The sequence below is a fragment of the Dasypus novemcinctus genome, chromosome 6 (genome assembly GCF_030445035.2).
Source record: "Dasypus novemcinctus isolate mDasNov1 chromosome 6, mDasNov1.1.hap2, whole genome shotgun sequence".
In the NCBI taxonomy this organism is placed as follows: domain Eukaryota; kingdom Metazoa; phylum Chordata; class Mammalia; order Cingulata; family Dasypodidae; genus Dasypus; species Dasypus novemcinctus.
The window spans coordinates 122,538,272-122,558,682 of record NC_080678.1 but is presented as its reverse complement, the minus strand read 5'-3'; the positions used below and the strand labels follow the sequence as shown (position 1 = coordinate 122,558,682).

Genomic DNA, 20,411 nt, shown 5'->3' with positions numbered 1-20,411 from the left:
GACTAATCCACTACTGATAGTCTATAATTAAAATATTTGCCATGTTTGTTTCATATACACATTATTCTCCATACACACATATTATCTCACATTATTTTCCATACACACATATCATCTCTATTATAACAACCTCATTGCAGAGGTATCTGATCAATTTTGAGATTCATGATGTTTCATAGGTTACATATGTTAAGCTGGTTTATAAAATTCATTATGAGAACTCAGGTTAGAGTTTGGGTTTAGGTTACATTTTACCTAAATTCAAACTATCACAGATTTTTGCTGGATTAGCATTTAATCCCAACATTAATTACAGTTTCAGGATTTTACTGAATTCCTAATCTATTCCATCCCTAGCATCTCCCTAGACATCTATTTGGAATACTAGGATTCACAAAATTAAGCTTACCAATGACATGACTTTAGAAGTGTCTTTCCTACAGGTAGGTTGGTTGAATATCATTTCTATCATTTCCCAGATTTTAAAGGAAGTTTTCCTCCCTGTAGCAGTTGGGGAAAAAAGAAAAATTTTTAGAATAGCATTTGGGGGATGAAAAGTTTGGAAAGTTCCAAGTATCCATTTCAGTATGTTTCCCATATTCACAATTAGCTGGGAAATAATATCAAATAAATGACTATTTTAGGGATAAGAAAACATAATAGGACACTACAATCAGAAAATATTTTCAGGCATGGAATACGAGAAACAAGAGGGTGGAATGTCAGGGAGGAAAAAAGAAGGAAAAATCTTCCAAGAATAGAACCAGGAAGGTTTAATTGCAATAACAAATTAATATTCCTTTCCCAATGCCAATGAAACTTTAAAAAGCTTGAGAAGTATATAGAATAAATACATGTGATTCTCCAATATTCTTAGCTACATTTAAAAAATCATAACTCATATAAGGAAAACTTGAGAAATCATAACTCACTTAAATTCTGAAGTTAAAATATTTAAGCACATACTATATTATGAGACCCCTCTCCTGATTAACAGTTCCTTAGAGCTCACCTGGATTCAGGTATGGAGGAAAATATACTCCTTCTTTCCACACTTCTTGTTCCAGCTGGGAAAGCTCATCTTGATATCCTGTTTTATATGAAAAAAGTTACCTAGATTTTGAGTTATGATAGCAACAGATGATGTACATGGCAGATTACCAAAGAATAAGGTAAGCAGTGAATGTCAGCAATGCAACAATCCCTTGAACTCAGATTATTGATAATATTTCAACAGAAATGGAAACTCTTGACCTTTTGCCCATTTCAATGAGGACCACTGGTTGTTATTACCCATGCACTAGTAAAAAGAGAGACTGCAGAATTGTCTAACTTCCAAATGGGACAAAATCTATTTCCAAAATGACTGAATATTATGTTCAAAAATAATCCAATTAACAAAATCCACCAGAATGATCTAAATTCTATATGGAAAATGATATATGGAATGTTTTTACTACTGTGTTCTGAATCAAAGCATAGCCCTTAGAAGAGAATACTTATTTCAGCACAGTCAATAATTTATCTGTTTAAAAAGTATTCATAGAGATCTCAGCACAGTCCTGAGTATAAGAAATCGAGATTCAGGAAAGACATTAAGTTGTAGTCAAGAAGATTAAATTCTATTGGAGTGAACTAAATGTTTATTTATGAAGGAATAAGGAAACAAATTCATTTATGGAGTTTTATTTTTTATAAATCAATTATAAGTATATTAGAATTATAAAATATGAAAATATAAGAGAAAATTTTAAAATAAAAGCTGATTTAGGTATTTGAACATACAAATGGAAGATGATTTATGATAAATGTATAGATAGGTTAGATAGATGGTAGGTAGAAAGAGATAGATACAGAAGGTAGATTGACTTTGAGAGTCTCACCTACTGAGACCAGGTTATTGATATTCTCCAGCATCACTTCTCTGAACAGGTTTCTTTGGGATGTGTCTAACAGGTCCCATTCTTCCTGGGTGAAGTCTACAGCCACATCCTTGAAGGTCACTAACTCCTAAAACATCACAGAAATTTATGTTCACCCAGGATTATTCTTACCTATGACATGAGTGTGATGTACAAAATAACAGCACTAAAGAAGCAGAAACTGTGTTTGAAAAACTCAAATTTATATGGGGATCCAGTAACATCATTATCAATGCTGAACCACCATCTGCCTTACACAGACACATACACACTCTGAATATACAATATCCCATTGTAAAAGAAAACCATATGACAGGGGGTATGATTTACACCTGCAAATATCACAATAAACTTATTACGCCTACTTTCTGCTGATTATAAAGCTTTCATTTAAGCACTCATAACTAAATCAAACTTTCCCTAACATTTTAAGTGAATCTGTAGACTTACTGAAATGCAAGCATATCCATGTCATTTTTAAAAATGAGTACAGTAAGATTATTCCTGTGTAGATGAGCTCACTTTCCTCTTAGTTATAAAATCATTTAAGAATATGTTACGCATTTTGACAAATTCAAGTTAATATGTGAATTGCCTTGTATCTAAATTCAATTTACAGTTCAATTATTCATTCAAATGGCAAGGAACCTTGAAGAAATATCCAGAATTCTGCAAAACTGAATAGGTTTCAGATCAATTAAGTCCTGCTTTCCTCAGTACAATGTAACTCAGGTATCCATTGCAATGCATAAATACAGATGGGACAGGGTCACAAACTCTTGAGACAGTTGTGTTACTACATGGCCTTAGACTGACCAGTCTTGTGGTATGAGACCCCCAAATCTCAGTCATTTTGGGGGTATGCAAATATGAGTTTTCATCATCTCACTTTGATCTTTATCTCATCTGCTGTGAAAGATTAAAAGAATCCTGTTCATTGCTTCTGTCCTTTATAAATTTTCAAAAATTTTCACAGAGACATAAATTTTATTCTACGTATTATACAGATCCTGGAACCACTGCCACAATGAAGGGGAAAAAAATGAATAAATTTGATTTAGAAAATTGAAGTTGAGAAATTTGAGCAAGAGTGTATAGGGGAAGTTTAGTTTTCTTTTAAAAAATTATTTCAAGGGAAGTGAATGTAGCTCAAGCAGTTGGGTGCCCACCTACCACATGGGAATTATTGGGTTCAGTTCCCCACGCCCCCTAAAGAAGATTAGCAAGACAATACTGACATAATTGGGTGGCATAATGAGCTGACACAGTAAGATGATGCAATGAAGAGACATAATGATGCAATGGGCTGGCACAGGAAGCTGACACAAGACGATGCAATGAAGAAACACAATGAGGAAATACAATTAGAAACACAACCAGCAGAAGAGATGGCTCAAGCCATTTGGTGCCTCCCTCCCAAAGGGGAGGTCCTGGGTTCAGTTCCTCATTTCACTTAAAAAGTTTATGAGCACACAATGAATAGACGTAGAGAGCAGACAATGAGCACAAACAAGTATTGCTAATAAATTTTTTAAATTCTTTAAAAAAAAGTATTATAAAATGTGCAAATATATATCTTCAAATCTTTAAAACTTAAGGAAAATAAACATATTATTCCTCATTTCCTTTAATTTACTAACCTTCTCATGTGCTTCTGGCAAATATGCCTCCCCCTACACTCCAGTACCTATAATGTTAGATATCAGCACAGCTGAAAACAGACTCCCTTCTGACTGTAAAAATCTCTTCTCACTCATCCCTGTCACCACTGTTCATCATATGTCCAGGCCAATCTCAAGCACTTACATGATCCATGAATTCATTATTTACCCAATGAAGCCATGGGATGGGTGAGAAAAAGAAAACATCTGTCATCTTCTCAGAGAATACACAGCCTTTATGGAAGCTTTAATCAACTATTGCAATTACCTTGGAAGATTACTCATTGATCAGTACCTAACTTACCATAATTATTAAAGAGTCCTATATAAACTTAACCTCAGATCCTTGAAGAGTTTCTGAATACACTTCTTAGAATATCCACATCAATAGGAGAAATCTTCCCATCTGCTGGCAAAAGAGATGCAATTTCAGTTGAAGAAGAATTCCCAACTTACATGTGATTGCATTGTCAATACCTTAGCTGGCATCTATTTTCTTCAGGATTTTCACCCACAACCAGACAAGTAGAAGGTGAGCAAAGCTAAGAATAGAGAAAGAAGTCTTAAGAGTCAAGTCTTGAACACAATTTTCAGGCCCACCTGTCATGAATACCAAACATTTTACCTAGAGGTACTCCCAGCCCAAACAACAAAGGAACATGAGGTGTGTTCAAGAAAAATAAGGGGAGGACTCTTCTTTCCCAGGGTCAAGACGCTGGAGGCCTTGTCCTTTCTGAATAAAGATATGATTATCTTCATATTACAGATTTATGAAACCCATGAATTGTACTTATTAATTAGCCCTTGATGCTCATACTTTTAATTCACCCTACAGGCATCTAAGGATTAAATAAGAATTCATTACTCAGAAACACACAAATACAGTCATGTTAGCTATTATTTCCAGGGAAATCCCCTCAATTTCCCACACCATACTCTGTTTTATTATTTCCTCAGAGATCTCATCACTGAGCCACAACCTAAAATATTCTTTGCCCTTCTTATAGCCTATATTATAATTCTACTATTCCTTTGTGTCACTCATTAATTTTTCATTGTACAATCATTTGTTTGCCTGTCCATATGTTGGTCTCTTCCCCCGGTCTAAATTCATGAAACCCTTCCTGGAATAGTAATATATTAAATGAGCTTCCCTTTGAAAAGGAACAAATAACTATAAATCCAGTAATACTGCATATTGACAATAAGTTAACCTAACCTCAGATGGCCTGGGTCCAACTGCCTGCAGTCAAATTAAACAATACATTTTGATTAAAAAGTAAATCATTTACAAAATAAATGAGGACTCTCCCTCCTGGTTAAAATTCTCTCTTATTATGAGAACCCAAATGGACTGAGGATGCAAGAAATTCAAGTCTTAATGAGGCTGCTTTCACCACATGTGTAGTTAAGAGGTACTTTCTCTCTAGAAAAAGAACCATTTTGATAGCAAACTCTCTTTTTATATAGTTATAACATCATCCATTCTATAATTCAAAGGACACATCTTGATTAATTCTAATGGTAAAATAAATCTACTCAAGACACTTGTGGCAATCGCTTCCTTCTAGAACCCCCAAACCAATCTTCCTGTTTTTGCTCAAAGATACCTTATACACCTTCATTGATTTTTGTTGTCGTGGGTAAGTACTCTATTAGTTGGCCAAAGGGGTGCTGATGCAAAATACCAGAAATCTGTTGCTTTTTATAAATGGTATTTATTTGGGGTAGAATGTTACAGTTACCATGCCATAATGCATGTAACTTCTCCCACCAAAGACTGTTGCCATGTGTTGGAACAAGATGGCTGTTGATGTCTACCAAGAGTTCAGGCTTCCTGGGTTCCTTTCTTCCCAGAGCTTGTTTCTATCCAGGCTCAGCTGCAGTCTATCAGATGAACAGCTCTGTTTCTTTCTCCAGGGCTTGATTCTCTCTTGGCTCTGCTGCTCTGCTCCTCTGTGTGCTTACTTCTCAGGGTTCCAGCATTAAGAATCCAACCTCCCTTCTCCATGGTTGGTTTCTTTGTGAGTACCCACCCACCAAAGGGGTAGGGATGCAACATCCTACTGAAGTGGCCCAATCAAACCCTTAAGCATTTTTTTAATCAAGTAAAAGTGAAACCTCTGAATCCGATATAATCTAATATGCCTGGAGGGACAGACCAATTTACAAACATAATCCAATATCTATTTTTGGAATTCACAAGCAATATCAAACTTTCACATACTCTAAAGCATCTATAGCAAAAGCTTCTTACTAATCTATACATCTAAAAGAAACTGAAATCTACCAATATTTTCTCAGACATCCATGCAACTCTATATAAAGAAATACTTGTGCTGAAAAATTATAAGGGAAATTTTTTAACTGTTCTAGAGTATGTATATTTTACTATCAAGCAAAGTAAAGACTGTCCAGTATAGGTTTCATTATGTCAGATCTACCTTCAAACTTTAAAATATTAGGGGTTCCCAAAAGAAATTATTAAATTTCTTTGCTGATTTTCCTATGAATAAGTTGGGTTTTAACATATTTTTTGTTAGGTCAGTAAAAAGAATTTTTGGGAAATGGGGGGAAAGAACAGACCTTGCTGAGAAGTAGGAGAAAAAGATGGAAAAATGCACCAAGAATGGATATGGGCTCCTCCAAGCAGAGAGAGTGAGCTCTGGCTTGTGTGGCTACTTTTTAAACTATTAATTATAATTCCTCCTTGCTAATGGTAAGGGGAAGGGCCCCAGCTGTTATACTTTACCCCACCAATGGTGGGGGCCATGGTGAGGCCTGTTTAGAATCTCCAGGGCAAAGGGGAGGTCCTGGAAAGAGAAACTGGGACCTCACATTTAAACTCTCAACAAAGTCTCAGGGAGGCCTTTGCAGCAATGTTCTCTGTTGGCCATGTTGTGGCTCATCTCCTTGTTTCCCTGGCTACCCTGCCTCAGTTTCCCCTCAGAGTTCATGCCCTTTTTTGTAAGGGGGGCTGAAGGGTAATGGTCCTTCAGTAGTTACTTCCTACTGGTTAGGGCAGTAGTCCCTACCTGACACAGCATAAACATCTTTGACTATTCTACTGAGGTCAAGGAAAGAGGGGTCCATCACTGTGATTGGAACTGGCTGAAATCCCCATGTGACTAATATCTTGTTCTGGAAGGCATTGATTCTGGGAGAAATAAACTTGGTTATCATTTTGAAGATACATGACCCCATTAAAAGGATAAAGAAGATGGTGGTAAGTGGGTTCCAAAAAGGGACTAGCCATGACATACTGGAAAATCGAGATGCCTCCAGGGGCTGCCTCCCAGTGAAGTTGGTGGACTTCATCTTGCAGGTTTTGAATGCTGTCTAGGACTATTCCAGAGCAACTTACATAAAAACAGCATTTTACCTTGAAAAACTGGTACATCCCCCTGTGCTACTGTTAGCACGTTTAGAGCTCTGTAATTTTGCAGTACCATCACAGCAAGATAGTTTGCTGTCTTAGGACTTCTAAGACATGGCTAGTTCCTTCTATTCTGTTGGCTAACTCCAGGGAGAGGTGGTGGCAGACCTACTCAGTATGGGTATAAATTGCCAACCCCAGTACCCAAAGCACTGTTTATGCTTTGGATAGCAAGGAGAGGTATGAATAGAGGCACTTCCTTAGATATAAACTCACAATGACAATGTAGTCAGCAACAAGACAGGCTTATGGCAAGCAAAAATAAAGTACTTAAGAGAGCCATTCTTTTGTCTTAAAGGCACATTCATTAATTACTTAGAAAATGAATTAAATTTTCTAGGATATTCAATATCCCTCTACATATGATGTAGAATAGAAAAGATATCACCATAATCATCAGCTATATATCTAGAATAGGAGAGATATAGGTATAGGACTTAATACTAACCAATACACTAATTAATGCATAATTTTATCTTTGAGCTGCAATTAATAGATCTAAGCTCCATGTTTGCAATACCATACATGTTATCTCTCCAAGGAAGTAGGCCATAATGCCAACTGTGTTTAAGTTCTACTCACAGTACTCTGGTTAACGGTTGCTCCACTTGGTATGTCCTTCACATAGCATGCTATAGCACAGATGATCGTAGAGAAACTAGGAATGTAAGGTTTCACTGTTTCAATGGCCTGGACAGTTGACTGTAGAGAAACTAAGAACGCAAGGCTTCACCGTTTCACTGGCCACAGTGTCCTTCAACTCTATGAAACAGAGCCAGTCTTTGGGCAATGTCCATAGCACATCTGGACATACTGAGCCATTGCCAGCTGCTGAGGAGTCTGAAACTGCAATGTACTCTCCATCCATTTCAGGAGCAAAGCCAGAGATGTAGTAAAAACATTTATTGTTTTAGTGGTCAGTGACCAACCCAGCCAATAACTCAAATGGAGAGACAAATGCAGTATTTGAAAGACTGGTTTGAATGTAAAATAGAGTTTGACAATGCTGAAATCCATCTCTTAATTTTCATACACTTTCTAAATATTTCCAATGCGATGTATAACATGTCAAATGAACTTAACTATTTTAGTACTTTTTTTTTTTTTTTTTTTTACTTTTACACCTTACCATGATTACATTAACAGGTATTTTACTTAAGCAGCACAAGAAAAACTACTTTCTCCATTATTTTATGAAAACTGAAGATTACAAATGTAATAAAAATTATCTTTCCTTACCACCATTTTAACAGAAAAATTGAGGTAGTTTCTGACAGGTTTCCCTGTTATAAGTTAACTATTGTTATTAATATTTAGACTTCTAATTAATAATGGCATCCTGAATTAGCTATTTAAATGCTTCACTTTAGAAGGTGATTTTATAAACCCCTTCTAATTAACCATAACCACATAGACTGGTTAATCTATCTCAAAATAAGCTTATTAAACTACAATTGGCAACCAATGAAGTTTACTTTATCCATCAAGAGAGGGTAGGTCTGCAATTCTTTAACTAAATTTCATTAGACATCAACTTATAACTTACATCATCTTAAAGACTTAATACATATAGCACTGATTTATTTTATTAGCATCCTACAAACCTAGGGAGATTATACCCAAGCTAAACAAAACTGAAACATTTGTAGTTTATACAAGGAATGTTCTTTCTCTTCCCTTCCTTTCTAGGATGCTAAAACCTCTTTTCTTAAATAAATTTTAAAACTGTAAATAATCTTAAAGGATAGTAACTACTAGGTTCTGGAATATATTATAATTGTTGAATTTGTTTTAATCATAATGAGAAATTATTTTTCTATAGCTTTCAAGGACTTTTCCTTTACTTAAGGCCTGGGGGTTGGGTAGGTCAAATAGCTTAGGAAAAACTATTTCCCTTGCCCAGTAGTTTCTATATTCAGATTTTTATATGACCTTTCCATTCTGCTTAGCCTACTCTGGGGTCCAGGAATACTTACTCACATATATAAGTATATATTGAATTTTAAAATTTGAATAGGGCTTTCAAGAATTTTCATTTATTTGATATTACCATCCCAGTATACAAAGCTATACACTAAGCAAAGAAGCACAAATAGCTAGACACAAAAATACAACTCACTGGTTATTTTAAAACGTTCTTTCTTTTACAAAAGTTTACATTTTTTATTACAAAGAATAGCATTTAAAAGATTTTTTGAAAGCTATTTCTAATTAATCTGATGTGCACTGTGACCATGTGGTTTTGCATAAGAATTCTGTTCCTTTTAATTATTGCATTATAACCAAATTTTTCCCAGTGTTTTAAAATATAATTTATAATTTCCTTTACTTCAGAGGTTTGCTTATTCTCCATTTTGACTTTGATAGACCTTGGATGAAAAACATTAATTTCCAGTATATACTCACTGAGGTCATTGAAGCCTCAGGGAAACTGGTTTTTCTCATGAACTGCTGCTTTACAGTAATATCAACACTCAAGATGGGAGGCCCCACCCCCAGTCCTCAGTTGCTGGACTGAAAGAGTGGACAACCAACCTGAGGTTCATTTTCTTAGTGAGAAAGGAGCCCCACTCTCAGCAGTGCCCTGAGGCTTTGCTCCTTCTCCACCGTAGGAAGGCCCAAAGATTGTCCATGGGAAGGGAGAATCCTTGAGATTGTTTGCTGGAAAGTCACAGGACGATAAGTCTCTAGTTCAGAATACCAGCCCTTGGGGGGATTTATTAGCTCACTCATAGCCAGCTCGTTAGGCCTCTGAAACATAGGAAAAAGCATTTAAAAGCCCCTACGGTCAGCCCGGCTTGAGTATTTGGTCTGAGAATCAGAGCCAGATGTCTCTAAGACCTCTAAGGCTCTGGTGACACCAAGAGACATAAGGCTCCTGATCCTCAGAACAGGGGGATAGTGAGCAGGGCTCTGATTCCAAGACACTGGCTCAGTGTGCAATCCATTCAACCAGGTCTAGTGGTGGTATGCCATCCAGACTGATGAATGCACTTAAATGTCCCCTAAGGTAATGAGCAACTCTTAAACTGGGATGAAATGCCTACTCATAGTCTTAAAAGGAAGAGGCTAATCTTTTCCAGCCTCAACACATGGCCACAGAGTGGTAGAGTGTGCTCTGTATGGGACTCTGAATTCCTAAACCTGTGAAGGAGAAAGGAGAGGACAGAAAGATCTGAGTGTCAGAAAACGCATGGCTATGTCTCCTTATAAGGATGAGGAAGTACACTAACGAAGCTGGTTAGTAAGATAAGGAATCAACAGATGGATCTGGAACCTGGCAAGAAGGCCACATGGACATCAATAACCCCAAGATGGCTGCTGGAGGATCCCCCACAAGATTCTGTCATTCAGAACAAGATTTCCTTTGGAAGCCAGGAGAAGCCACAGATATTCCCCAAGGACTTATCACTGGGTGATTAATGGGCGAGGTAGACAATCAAAACAGCAGGAACTCCTCCCCAGCCATTAGCAAAGGGGTTGAATTATTAATGGTTCAAAAAGCAGGCACAAGGCCTGAACTCACTCTCTTGCCTTTGGACCCCTGCTTTTGCCTTTACCATGTCATAGGGCCAGTCCTGGCACTGGTCTGTTTGCCTCATCCTGCCCTCTGTGCCCTGTTCTCACCATTTTTCCTTGGTCATGATGTCCATGCAAGTAAAACCTGGGCATTTATAATCTTTAATGGGAAATTATAGTCTGTAAATCAGCCTACTTTATCACTTTTCAGCCCCTTCCACTCTACCTGAGACTTGTGATCTGTTATTTTCTCCCATTTTTCTTTCCTCCCTACCTTAATTGATTACTGGCCTAACTCACCCAATGTGCTCTTGAAATTCATTTCTGCAGCATAGTCAAGAACCTAGACAAAATCCAGTAACATATTTGGTGAGCCACAACCAGGAGATTATTGGTGAGTGAAACTGGCCTACAGCCTGTTTAATGCTTTTCTTTGTTTCTCCATTTTAAATGGCTTATGAACCCCAACAGGAAGTAATCACGGGAAGGAAATGGTCAGGACATGGGAACTTTCTACATCCATGCAGCACAAGTAGGCTTATGACATCTGACCCCAGCAGGGAGGGCTGGGGCACAGAGCAGGGGCTTACTGGGCCACTCTTTAAAGCCCTTTCAGCAGCCATCACCTCTGCCTTTGGGACTGGTGACCGTTGCCTTCTCCTCCCTCTCCCCAAGGGGGTGCATGGCAGTGATGGAGAGCCAGAGAGCCAGGGGTTTCATAGGATCATACCTTTGTAGACCCGACTTTCTAGGAAGGTGGTGGGCAGGGTCAAAGATGGATGTCACAGGCCAGGATACCCTTGCATAATTAACTTTTACCCATGCTTTTACCTTCCAACTTTTTAAAAACTTTTATTTAATAGAATTTTTTTAAAGAAACATAGATCACAAAACATTGAAAATATAAGAGGTTCCCATATGCCCCACTCCCCACCTCCATTTCTCCCACATCAACATCCTCTTTCATCATGGTGGCACATTCATTGCATTCGGTGAATACATTTTAGAGCACTGCTGCACCACATGGATTACAGTTTATACTGCAGTTTAGTCTCCCCCAGTCCATTCAGTAGGTTGTGGCAGGATAGATAATTTCCTGTATCTGTCCCTGCAATATCATTCAGGATAACTCCAAGTCCCAAAAATGCCACACATCACACCTCTTCTTCCCTCTCCCTACCCTCAGCAACTCTCAAGGCCACTGACTCAAATCTCTCATTACAGCTTTGTGTCAAATTGCTTTGGAATGTCTTAAAAACTATAAAACTGAAAATGCCTTTGCTAGCAAGGAAGAGATTGCCTCAGGGCCCCAAGGTCTGCTAGCTAAGAATTGGTCTCTAATTACTTAATGACCTTTTGATGGCTGCTCTAACTGTGAAACTATCAGACAGTAAAGTCTTAAGACTAGGACTGTCTCTAAGACTTCTGGAAGAATAGGAAGAAGCACTTTTTGCCCGTTTTCCAAGGAGAAGCAATATTTGGCTTGGCAGCTTCAGCTGAAATTTACTCAGCCCTGAGATCTATCTGCCCTGCCTCCCAAGACAAGTAAGGCCCTGGAAACACCCAGTGGCAGGGTCTCTGATTCCTGGGGTGGCAGGAATCAGAGAGATAACTCTGAATGTCTCCCAAGACTTGAAGGCTTGGGTGCTTTAACTGAGAGAGCAGTCAAACATCCCCTCAGGTTTTAGGCACTTCTGTTTGGGTAACAGTGCAGTCAGTCTTAGACCCTGAAATGTCTAAGGGTGCTGAGAACCAGAGCAGTAAACTCTGAATGGTCCCCATTCCTTGAGTCTTCCGTTCTGTGGGCAGCCAAATATCCCCTAAGACTTATCTCAGGAGATCTGATTTGGGGTAACTGCTCAGAATGCCTCCCACCAACTCAGCTTGGGTGTATTGGTCTGATCTCTGGAATTGACTAAGACATTTCCCAGGACCTAGGTTACTCACAGGGATGCCTGTAGGTCAGGCTCTGAAAATTTTCAGGATGCTGAGAACAGAGCATCAGTTCCAAATTATGTGGAGTGGTGAATGTTTTAGCCAAACTAGGATTCTGGGACACCAGATCAGTTGACTAAAAAGTGCTTCTTCATTCTTCCTAGAATAATGGGCACAGCCTCTAGCATACCAGCAAACTCCCAATAGGCACATCTTCTCAAGAATCAGGAAAATTTGCCTATTACTGGTCCACATGGCCATAGTATAGCCAAGAGCAGCCTCTCTATGAAACCCTGAATTTCAGTTAAGCCAGTGTAAGGAAAGAGGACAGATAGTTCAGAAGCCCAGAAACCTCATGTCATGTCTCCTTAGAGAAATGAGGAACCACACCTCAAACTTCCATTAGCCTAAACTTGGTTGTGCTTATAAAAGGTGTGAATAGAGATCAAGATCCAGACCAGTTATTAAACCTCTCCTGGAAAATAAGAAAAATCATGTGCCATCAATTAAAATCAAAAAGTTCCTAGAAATGCTAAAGGTATAAAATTCCCTCTTCTTTAAGTGTTACTACTATCTTGTGAGTGTAGTTAATATATAAATCACAAGTGGAATTGATTCAAATGATAGAAAAGCAGAGGAGGTTAACAAAGTTGTTACAAATAAATTCTTGTGGCTTAGTTAATAAGGGTACCCAATTCCCTTAAAGTGAAAACTTACTAGAAACTGTAACTAAAGGTTAAGATCATTTATAGATGTCTTTATATAATGAAATGGAAGGATAATAACTGAATTTATAAATGGGTAAGTTTAGCATAAACCTACTATTGTAAGTGTAAATTCTAAACTGGCCTTACCTTTGTTTATGGCCACTTTAAGCCTAGCCTCATCCCTTGCCTTTGCTTATGGTTATTTAAATGAATAAAGTAAATTCCATTGGTTGCTAATTGTAATCAAAGGTAAATTTACCAGTCTATGTGTTTGTGGTCAATTACAAAGAGTTTGTAAAAGCATCTTCTAAACTGAAGCATTTAAATGGCTACTTCTAAGAAACCATTATTAACTAGAAACCTAAATAGATAGTAATGGCAAAAAGTAACTTCATAGCAAGGAAACCTATCTGGAAGCCTCAATGTGCATATTCAAGCGGTGGTATTGAAAAGTTACTTCGATTCCATTGGGAATCTTCAGTTTTCATTTTAAAAAATTGAAAAAGCAGTTTTTCCTGTACTACTAAAGTAAAATACTTGCTAATTAATGTCTTCATGGTAAAAATACTGTACCTATATCCTATTCTAGATATATGCCTGATGATTATGGTGATATCTTTTCTATTTTAGATCATATGCAGAGGGACACTGGACATGTTAAATGTCCGGGTAAACTTCATTTTCTAAGTAGTTAATGAGCATATCTGTAAGATAAAGGAATAGCTACTTCGCCTGAGAGCAGTGGGGGCAATAGTCCTTTAAATTTAAAAAGCCAGCAAATTAACTTGGGGGTGACCTCTTAGTCCTTACCCCATACCAGGTGGGAGAACATGCTTAACCCAAGTCTCCCTCCCAGCCCTTATTCCAGAACCTGTCCCACTCATACTCTGGGGAAGACTGGCATATCCACATGCTATCCTACCAGGGCTAAGCATTTTCTCTCCAGAAGGGAAAGGGCAAATGAGGTGACTAAGACCCACTTCAGCTTAGCCCCTTTGAGATGGTCCATGGGCAATATTTCTTCACCCTGTACTTGAAAACCAGGTTCTCATCAAAACTTGGCAAGAAAACAAGCCTCATTCTCAATTAGAGTAAAAATGTAAGGAATTTTGCTCTGTAGGTCTGATCATTCCAACAGCTATTAAAGTTAAAGGAATTTCCAGCTCTGTAAATTAATCCTGAGTGAAACCAGCTGTCCAAGGAAGTACCAGCTCACCAGAAGCACTTGATGGGGATGTATGAATGCCAGTCATTGGATGGCCTGAAATACCTCTTCAAGAGACAAAGCTAAGTAGTGTCTATGTCAAAGTCAGCTGTTTCCCTCTAACCCTAGCCCAAATGCCTATTGCTAGGGGGAGGACAAACCAGACACCCCTTTAGGAAACCCTGTCTGTTTTCACTTCCTGTAATTTCTCCCTATATTACAACTAAAAGGGCAATGCCTCTTCTCATTCATCTCCTCTACCACAGGAAATGGGATTGGCTATTTATATCAAGCCCTGTTATCTATTTAAGTCCCTCTCTAGAGCTAACTAACAGCATAAAATTACTAAAGGAAAAATACTGTTTTCCACCAACTTCAGGAAAATGCAGCCTTTGCAGGCAACTGGCCTTTTCGACTTTATGGTACAGTATCCTTTTAGTGGGACCATTTGTTTTCAAAATTCTAATAAAGTCTATTTCTTCCAGGATCAACATCTTTTTAGCCATATGGGGACTTTATCCAGCTTTACACATGATACCAAATCTGTCTTCTTCCAACCAAGATAGAACAGTCAGAGGGTTTTACACCTTGTCAGGTAGGGCCTACTGCCCCAAACCAGCATGAAGTAGCTACAGAAGAAAGATCATCTCCCTTCAGTACCCCTTTAAGAATAAAGGTATAAGCTCTCTGAGGGGGGAATGAAGCTGGCAAGACAGGGAATCAAAAGATGGATCTGGAACTGGCAGAAAGTCCAAATGGACATCAATAACCCCAGGATGGCTGCTGGAAGACCCTCCACAAGATTCTGCCATTCAGAACAAGATTTCCTTTGGAAGTCAGGACAAGCCAAGGATATTCCCCAGGACTTTATCATTGGGCCCTCCTAGGAGACTGATGGGTGGGGTAATCAATCAAAACACCAAACAGCTGGAACCCTTCCCCTGCTATTAGCAAAGGGGTGGAAAAATAATAGTTCAAAAAGCGGGCATACTGCCTGAACTCACTCTCTTGCCTTTGGACCCCCACTCTTGCCTTTGCCATGTTCCAGTGCCAGTTCATGTGCCTGTTCTGCCCTCTGTGCCCTGTTCTTGCCAATTTTCCCCTGCCATTATGGTCATGCAAGTAAAACCTGGGCATTTATAACCTATAACAGGGAATTGTAGTTTGTAAATCATCCTGTTTTATCAATTTTCAGCCCCTTCCTCTCTACTTGGGACCTGTGATCTGTTATTTTCTCCCATTTCTCTTTCCTCCCTATGTTAATAAATTACTGGCCTAACTCATCCAATGTGCTCTTGAAATTCATCTCTGCAGCACAGTAAAGAACCTAGACAAAAACTGGTAACACTAAGATTAAAAGGTTTCTGATTATTCCTAGCTCCCTGCCTATTTCCCTGTAATACTACAAACCTTCCGGGCGGAAAAAAAAAAAAAAAAAGCCCCTCACAGGGCTTTACTCCTTGCCAGAAGATAACGAAGAGGATACAGCCTCCCAGGAAAATCCCAAGTTGTGTCTCACCTGAGGCAGGGCCTCTCTAGACCACTTAGCTCTGTACTTACCAGATGTCCAGGGATTTCCCTGGAAGACCTAAGCTAAAATGTCCTGCATGAGGTTTTTGCCATGGACAGACCCCAGGAGTTTTGCATCTAGGTGATTCTAAAGTCAAGTCTTTCCCTAAGCAAAGGAAGTGTAAGATTCTCTTTTCTGTTCTAACCTGTGCTTGCTTTAACTTTGTTAGCCTGCTCATGCTAGGAATTCGTAAGTCAGATTTGGGGTTAGCCTGTTACAAATTGGATAACAGTGAAAAAATGAGTATTAGAACACCAATACCGTCTTGCAATAGAAAATGATGTATAATTCACAAGAAGAATAAGTTGTTTTGAGAAAAGCAGAAAACCTAGCAAAATTATTATTAAAATTCTTTTAGTTGCTTAGTTAATAAATAGAAGTGCCCAAATTGCTTTCATTAGAGGTTCCCTATTGTAAAGTTCACAGTGTACGATTAAAAGACTGTGACACAAAGAAAGGCAAAACCCCATCCAGGGGCCACATGACTGATTGAGAAAACCACAACCTAGGTGTGTGCAAATGCAACCATCCATCTCCTCACAAGAACAAAGAAACCACAGGATGACTGAACAGGGAGAGATAAGAATCTTGACTCCCTCCTAACCAAAAGTCCTTCAGCCTCTCTTACAGTCCAAAAATACATCACTTCCTAGCCCACTACCCCAGTAACCACACAAGGGAAAGAATTTGCTTTTTCAACCCGCATTGGCCCCAGGCTATACTCAATCCCTAACCCCCTCCCCTCAAACTGAAAGTCCCCACCTTTTTGAATACTGTATAAATTTCTAATCACCCCTTCCAAGAGTGGACTGAAGTCTAATCTTCAGACCCTTCCACTGGGAGAGCTTCTCAATAAACCTTCTGCCTGCAATTGTCAGTCTTCATGTCCCAGTCAGTGCCTTTTCTCTAACATTAGTTTTAAAGTAGAAACTTACTAAAAACCATAACTAAGAGTTAAGATCATTACATAGATGACTTTATATTATAAAACAGCAGAAGGATAATTTAAAAATTGTTGTAACTGGGTAGATTCATCCTAAACTTCAACTATTGTAATGACAATCTTTGACTACTTTACTTTTTTTCATGGTTACTTCAGGTCTAACTTGTGTTTGCTATAATGGTAATTATTAACTAAGCTTACCTTAAAATATGGTTATTTTGTGACAAGTTTTGCCTAGCCCTTAGACTTTAACTGTTGTGATGGTGATTATAAACTGAGTTTGCCTTTGCTTGTGTTGACTTCAGGTCTAGCCTCACCCCTTGCCTTTGCTTATGGTTATTTCTTGACATCTTCTGCTCCTTGTGGCTAAGGAGAAAGCAAATTTGAGACATTTCTGCTCTTCCACTGGTATTAGTGACCCTGCTTTCACTTGTGACTCCAGGTGTTTGCAGCCTGGTGGAATTCTCTACACTCAGGGTTGAAGTCCACTCTTCCAGCCCAGTGGCCAATGACTGGGAATGGGCGCCCCCAAATAGAGTGTTCTAAAAAAGCAATTCATGAGAGAAACTTGTTTCCCTGAGGCTTCAATAATCTCAGTGAGTATACACTGGAATTAATCTTGCTAATCCAATATCTTGCAAAATGGGAAATAACCAAAGCGCTGAAGTAAAGAGTTTTTTAAACCAGAAATATTATCAATGTATGCTTGTATATGCTTTAACAGTACAGTCACTTTGAATTTTAACAAAGCTTACTGTTTTAATAATGTTAAATAATTTCTGACATTATTAAAGTATGCTAACAGAAAACAGTTTCTCTTTATGAACAGTTAGATGCATTACTGTAATCGAAGCTACATCCTATATTTTAAGGAACCAGGCCTACTGAATATAATTAAGCACTATGCATTGATTTCTATAAGGATATTCAGTTTGTAACATATGGTTCTATAATCCATCCCTCAGATGAGTGGTTTCCATAAACATGGATCTTTATGAAAAAGGAGGCAATGTCATATCCCTCAAACAAACCAAAAAAATATTGTAACTTCTAGCAAGTATTAGCAGACCAATATGCTTATTTCTGTCTGTTTTTTAATACTCAATACGTATAAAAGAGCAAGCAATGGTAGCAACCTGGTAAACTTAATACTGAATGGACATGGATTTTAGTGCACAAATTAAAAACTACTGTCAGTAACAGAAAACCATAACATTAAGGGAGGAAATACGCTAAAGCAAAACAAGAACATAAGAACAACATCTAAAGCATTCACAGATAATATATATCAGTCATTTTCACTTATTTCTTTTTAAGGTAAGCCAATTAATGAAAGAAATTGAGGGCAGTAACCTTCTGCTTCTCTGTCACACTGTTTTATTTTTCATTTCAATCTTCCTAGAGAAAGCTTGACTCAAAGGTCTTTTGAAAAGGTTTGCAAGGTAGAAGTCATCCCCTATGATCTCACTTTGCCTAGTAGTTATTACCTCTCCAGTTAGTAGTAATTATATGAGTTGATTACAAAATTATTCAAATTTATATTGAAAAATAGAAGAAATTTCTGTAGAGAAATCAAGCAATGTATTTCCATTTTAGGTATAGGTATTTATATACAAATACATATTTTGTCATTTTTAAATTCAGTCTACTGAAATTAAAATAATTACATTTTATAACTTTCATACCATGCATTTTAGATAATCAATTATTCCATCTTCATGGTTTTTTATATAGCCCTATGTGTTTTCAGCCTAGTTTCTATTGCATGATTAAAACGTAATGTATGTGTAACCTACCAAGCACCAGTGTACACATAAAGTTTCTGTAGGAAAGCACATTGACCTGTCTAGTTTGATCTTAACCATACCTGTTACTTCTTTGCAAAGAAAAATGTATGATGTAAACATGTAATGCTTCACTTGATCTATTTTCTTTATCACCATGAGAATTAGAGACCCCAGGAATATTATGTATCCTGATGTTAACACAAGAAGACACTAAAAAAACTCCCCAGCCCAATCACAAAGAGCTCCACTTAATGATTCTGTTTCAAACCTGTATAAAGACCATAAGAAAACCCCTCACTAGGGAAACAAATTTAATATTGCTTAGATCTTCTGTCTTCCACTCACCCATAAAGCCATTATTCCTTCCTAGCTTAGCTCAGATAGTCTATTATGCTATGACAAGTATTGAACCCACAGATCCTTCTGATCACTGTCCCTTCCAGGCAATATTTTTCAAGAAAGTGATTCCTTTTTACAATAAATGTGTATGAGCTGGAACACAACTATGAGCTAAGCCTATCCAAAAGCATAGTCATACTAGCAAATAAAACATACAGTCTGGCTCTATATAAGAGACAATTTAAAAGAAACAACTTAAAAGTGAAAAATGCAAGCTTACTTCTTACACGATTTGATTTATTTTATTTTTGGGGATAGAAAATCTCTCATGGAAATACCAATATTTTGAATGAAGAATACCACCAAAGTTTCTTTATTGAGCAAGTGGGTAACAGGTAATTTCATTCAATATGGTTTGGATTATTATAAAAGCGCAAGATTTTCAAAAGTTGATGAATCCATCTAAGTTACTGTAGATAAAACAATGAGAATCTCAGGGCAGAATATATTTTCAGGTTGGGAACTCAGAAGTGATATTTGGTCAGGAACATGTAAGTTATATAACTATAGATAATAAATGAGTCAAAGGAATGGAATATATTGCCTAGGAAGAAAGATAGAAAAAAGGAAGGACTGGGACTGTTTTTGATGAGTTTCAACATTTACTATCTCAGAACTAGCTTGAAAATACGTAATGTGGGGTCAGAAAAAATCCAAGAGAGTGTTGTGACTAGGAGACTAGGACAGAAATGGATGATAGAAAGAAGAAATCAGGGAATTTGTTGAGGAATCTTGTAAGGGGAAAGCCATATCAGAGTGTACAGATGTGTGAGCAGGAGGTGATGACAAACCCACTAATTGCAGCTCATTGAAAAAGGTCAGCCTCTATTGGCAAGAGAAATGAATAACTGGAGAAGTAAAAATCACACACCAATAAAATTTAAATATTTTAATAAAGTTCTTTGATAGAATCAATATATGAAAATTGACAGTATTTATAAATAGTAATGGGGGAAGGCCAGGTCACATCTCAGAGTTTGGAGAATTCCCAAGAAAACAAAAAAAAAAAGAGGAGACCTTGAAGTCTAGTTAATTCTGAGGCAAGTTCCACAGAAAAGTAACACTTTGTTCTTCTCCCAAAGTTCTGTGGAGTTCAGCTTATTTATCTATGGCAAAATGCAACCTATATTTGTATTTCCTTTGTATAGGGAAAACATTTAATAAATCCAATGAGATATCCATTCCAGAAGCCAACTCTGATTTAATCAGGTTTTCATTCAATGGGCTGCATTCTGTTAAACCTTGATTGGATTTACAAGGTAATTAAGAAGTTGAAATCCTCTTTGATGTTGGAAAATAAAAAGGTAAGTCCACTGAGAAGGATGACT

The 20,411-nt window shown here is 37.6% G+C and overlaps 1 protein-coding gene across 7 annotated transcripts in view; it reads right to left on the bottom strand.

Moving 5' to 3' along the window:
- LOC101429690 (zinc finger protein 596-like) overlaps nt 1–20,411 on the bottom strand; it is a 114,921-nt gene that overhangs the window by 21,078 nt on the left and 73,432 nt on the right. For 4 of the 7 annotated variants that reach the window (XR_009186276.2, XM_058299346.2, XM_058299344.2 and 1 more), the window contains 4 exons: nt 3,888–3,989; nt 1,884–2,010; nt 1,013–1,090; nt 410–501 (listed from right to left, as the gene is read on the bottom strand). Coding sequence is in view for 6 of the 7 variants with exons in the window: in XM_058299346.2 (XP_058155329.1) it covers nt 410–501; nt 1,013–1,090; nt 1,884–2,010; nt 3,888–3,890 (300 nt within the window). In the remaining variant the exon portion in view is untranslated. Of the gene's footprint in view, nt 1–409; nt 502–1,012; nt 1,091–1,883; nt 2,011–3,887; nt 3,993–20,411 lie in introns of all 7 variants that reach the window. The other 3 variants (XM_058299345.2, XM_058299347.2, XM_058299348.2) reach the window with 1 other exon arrangement.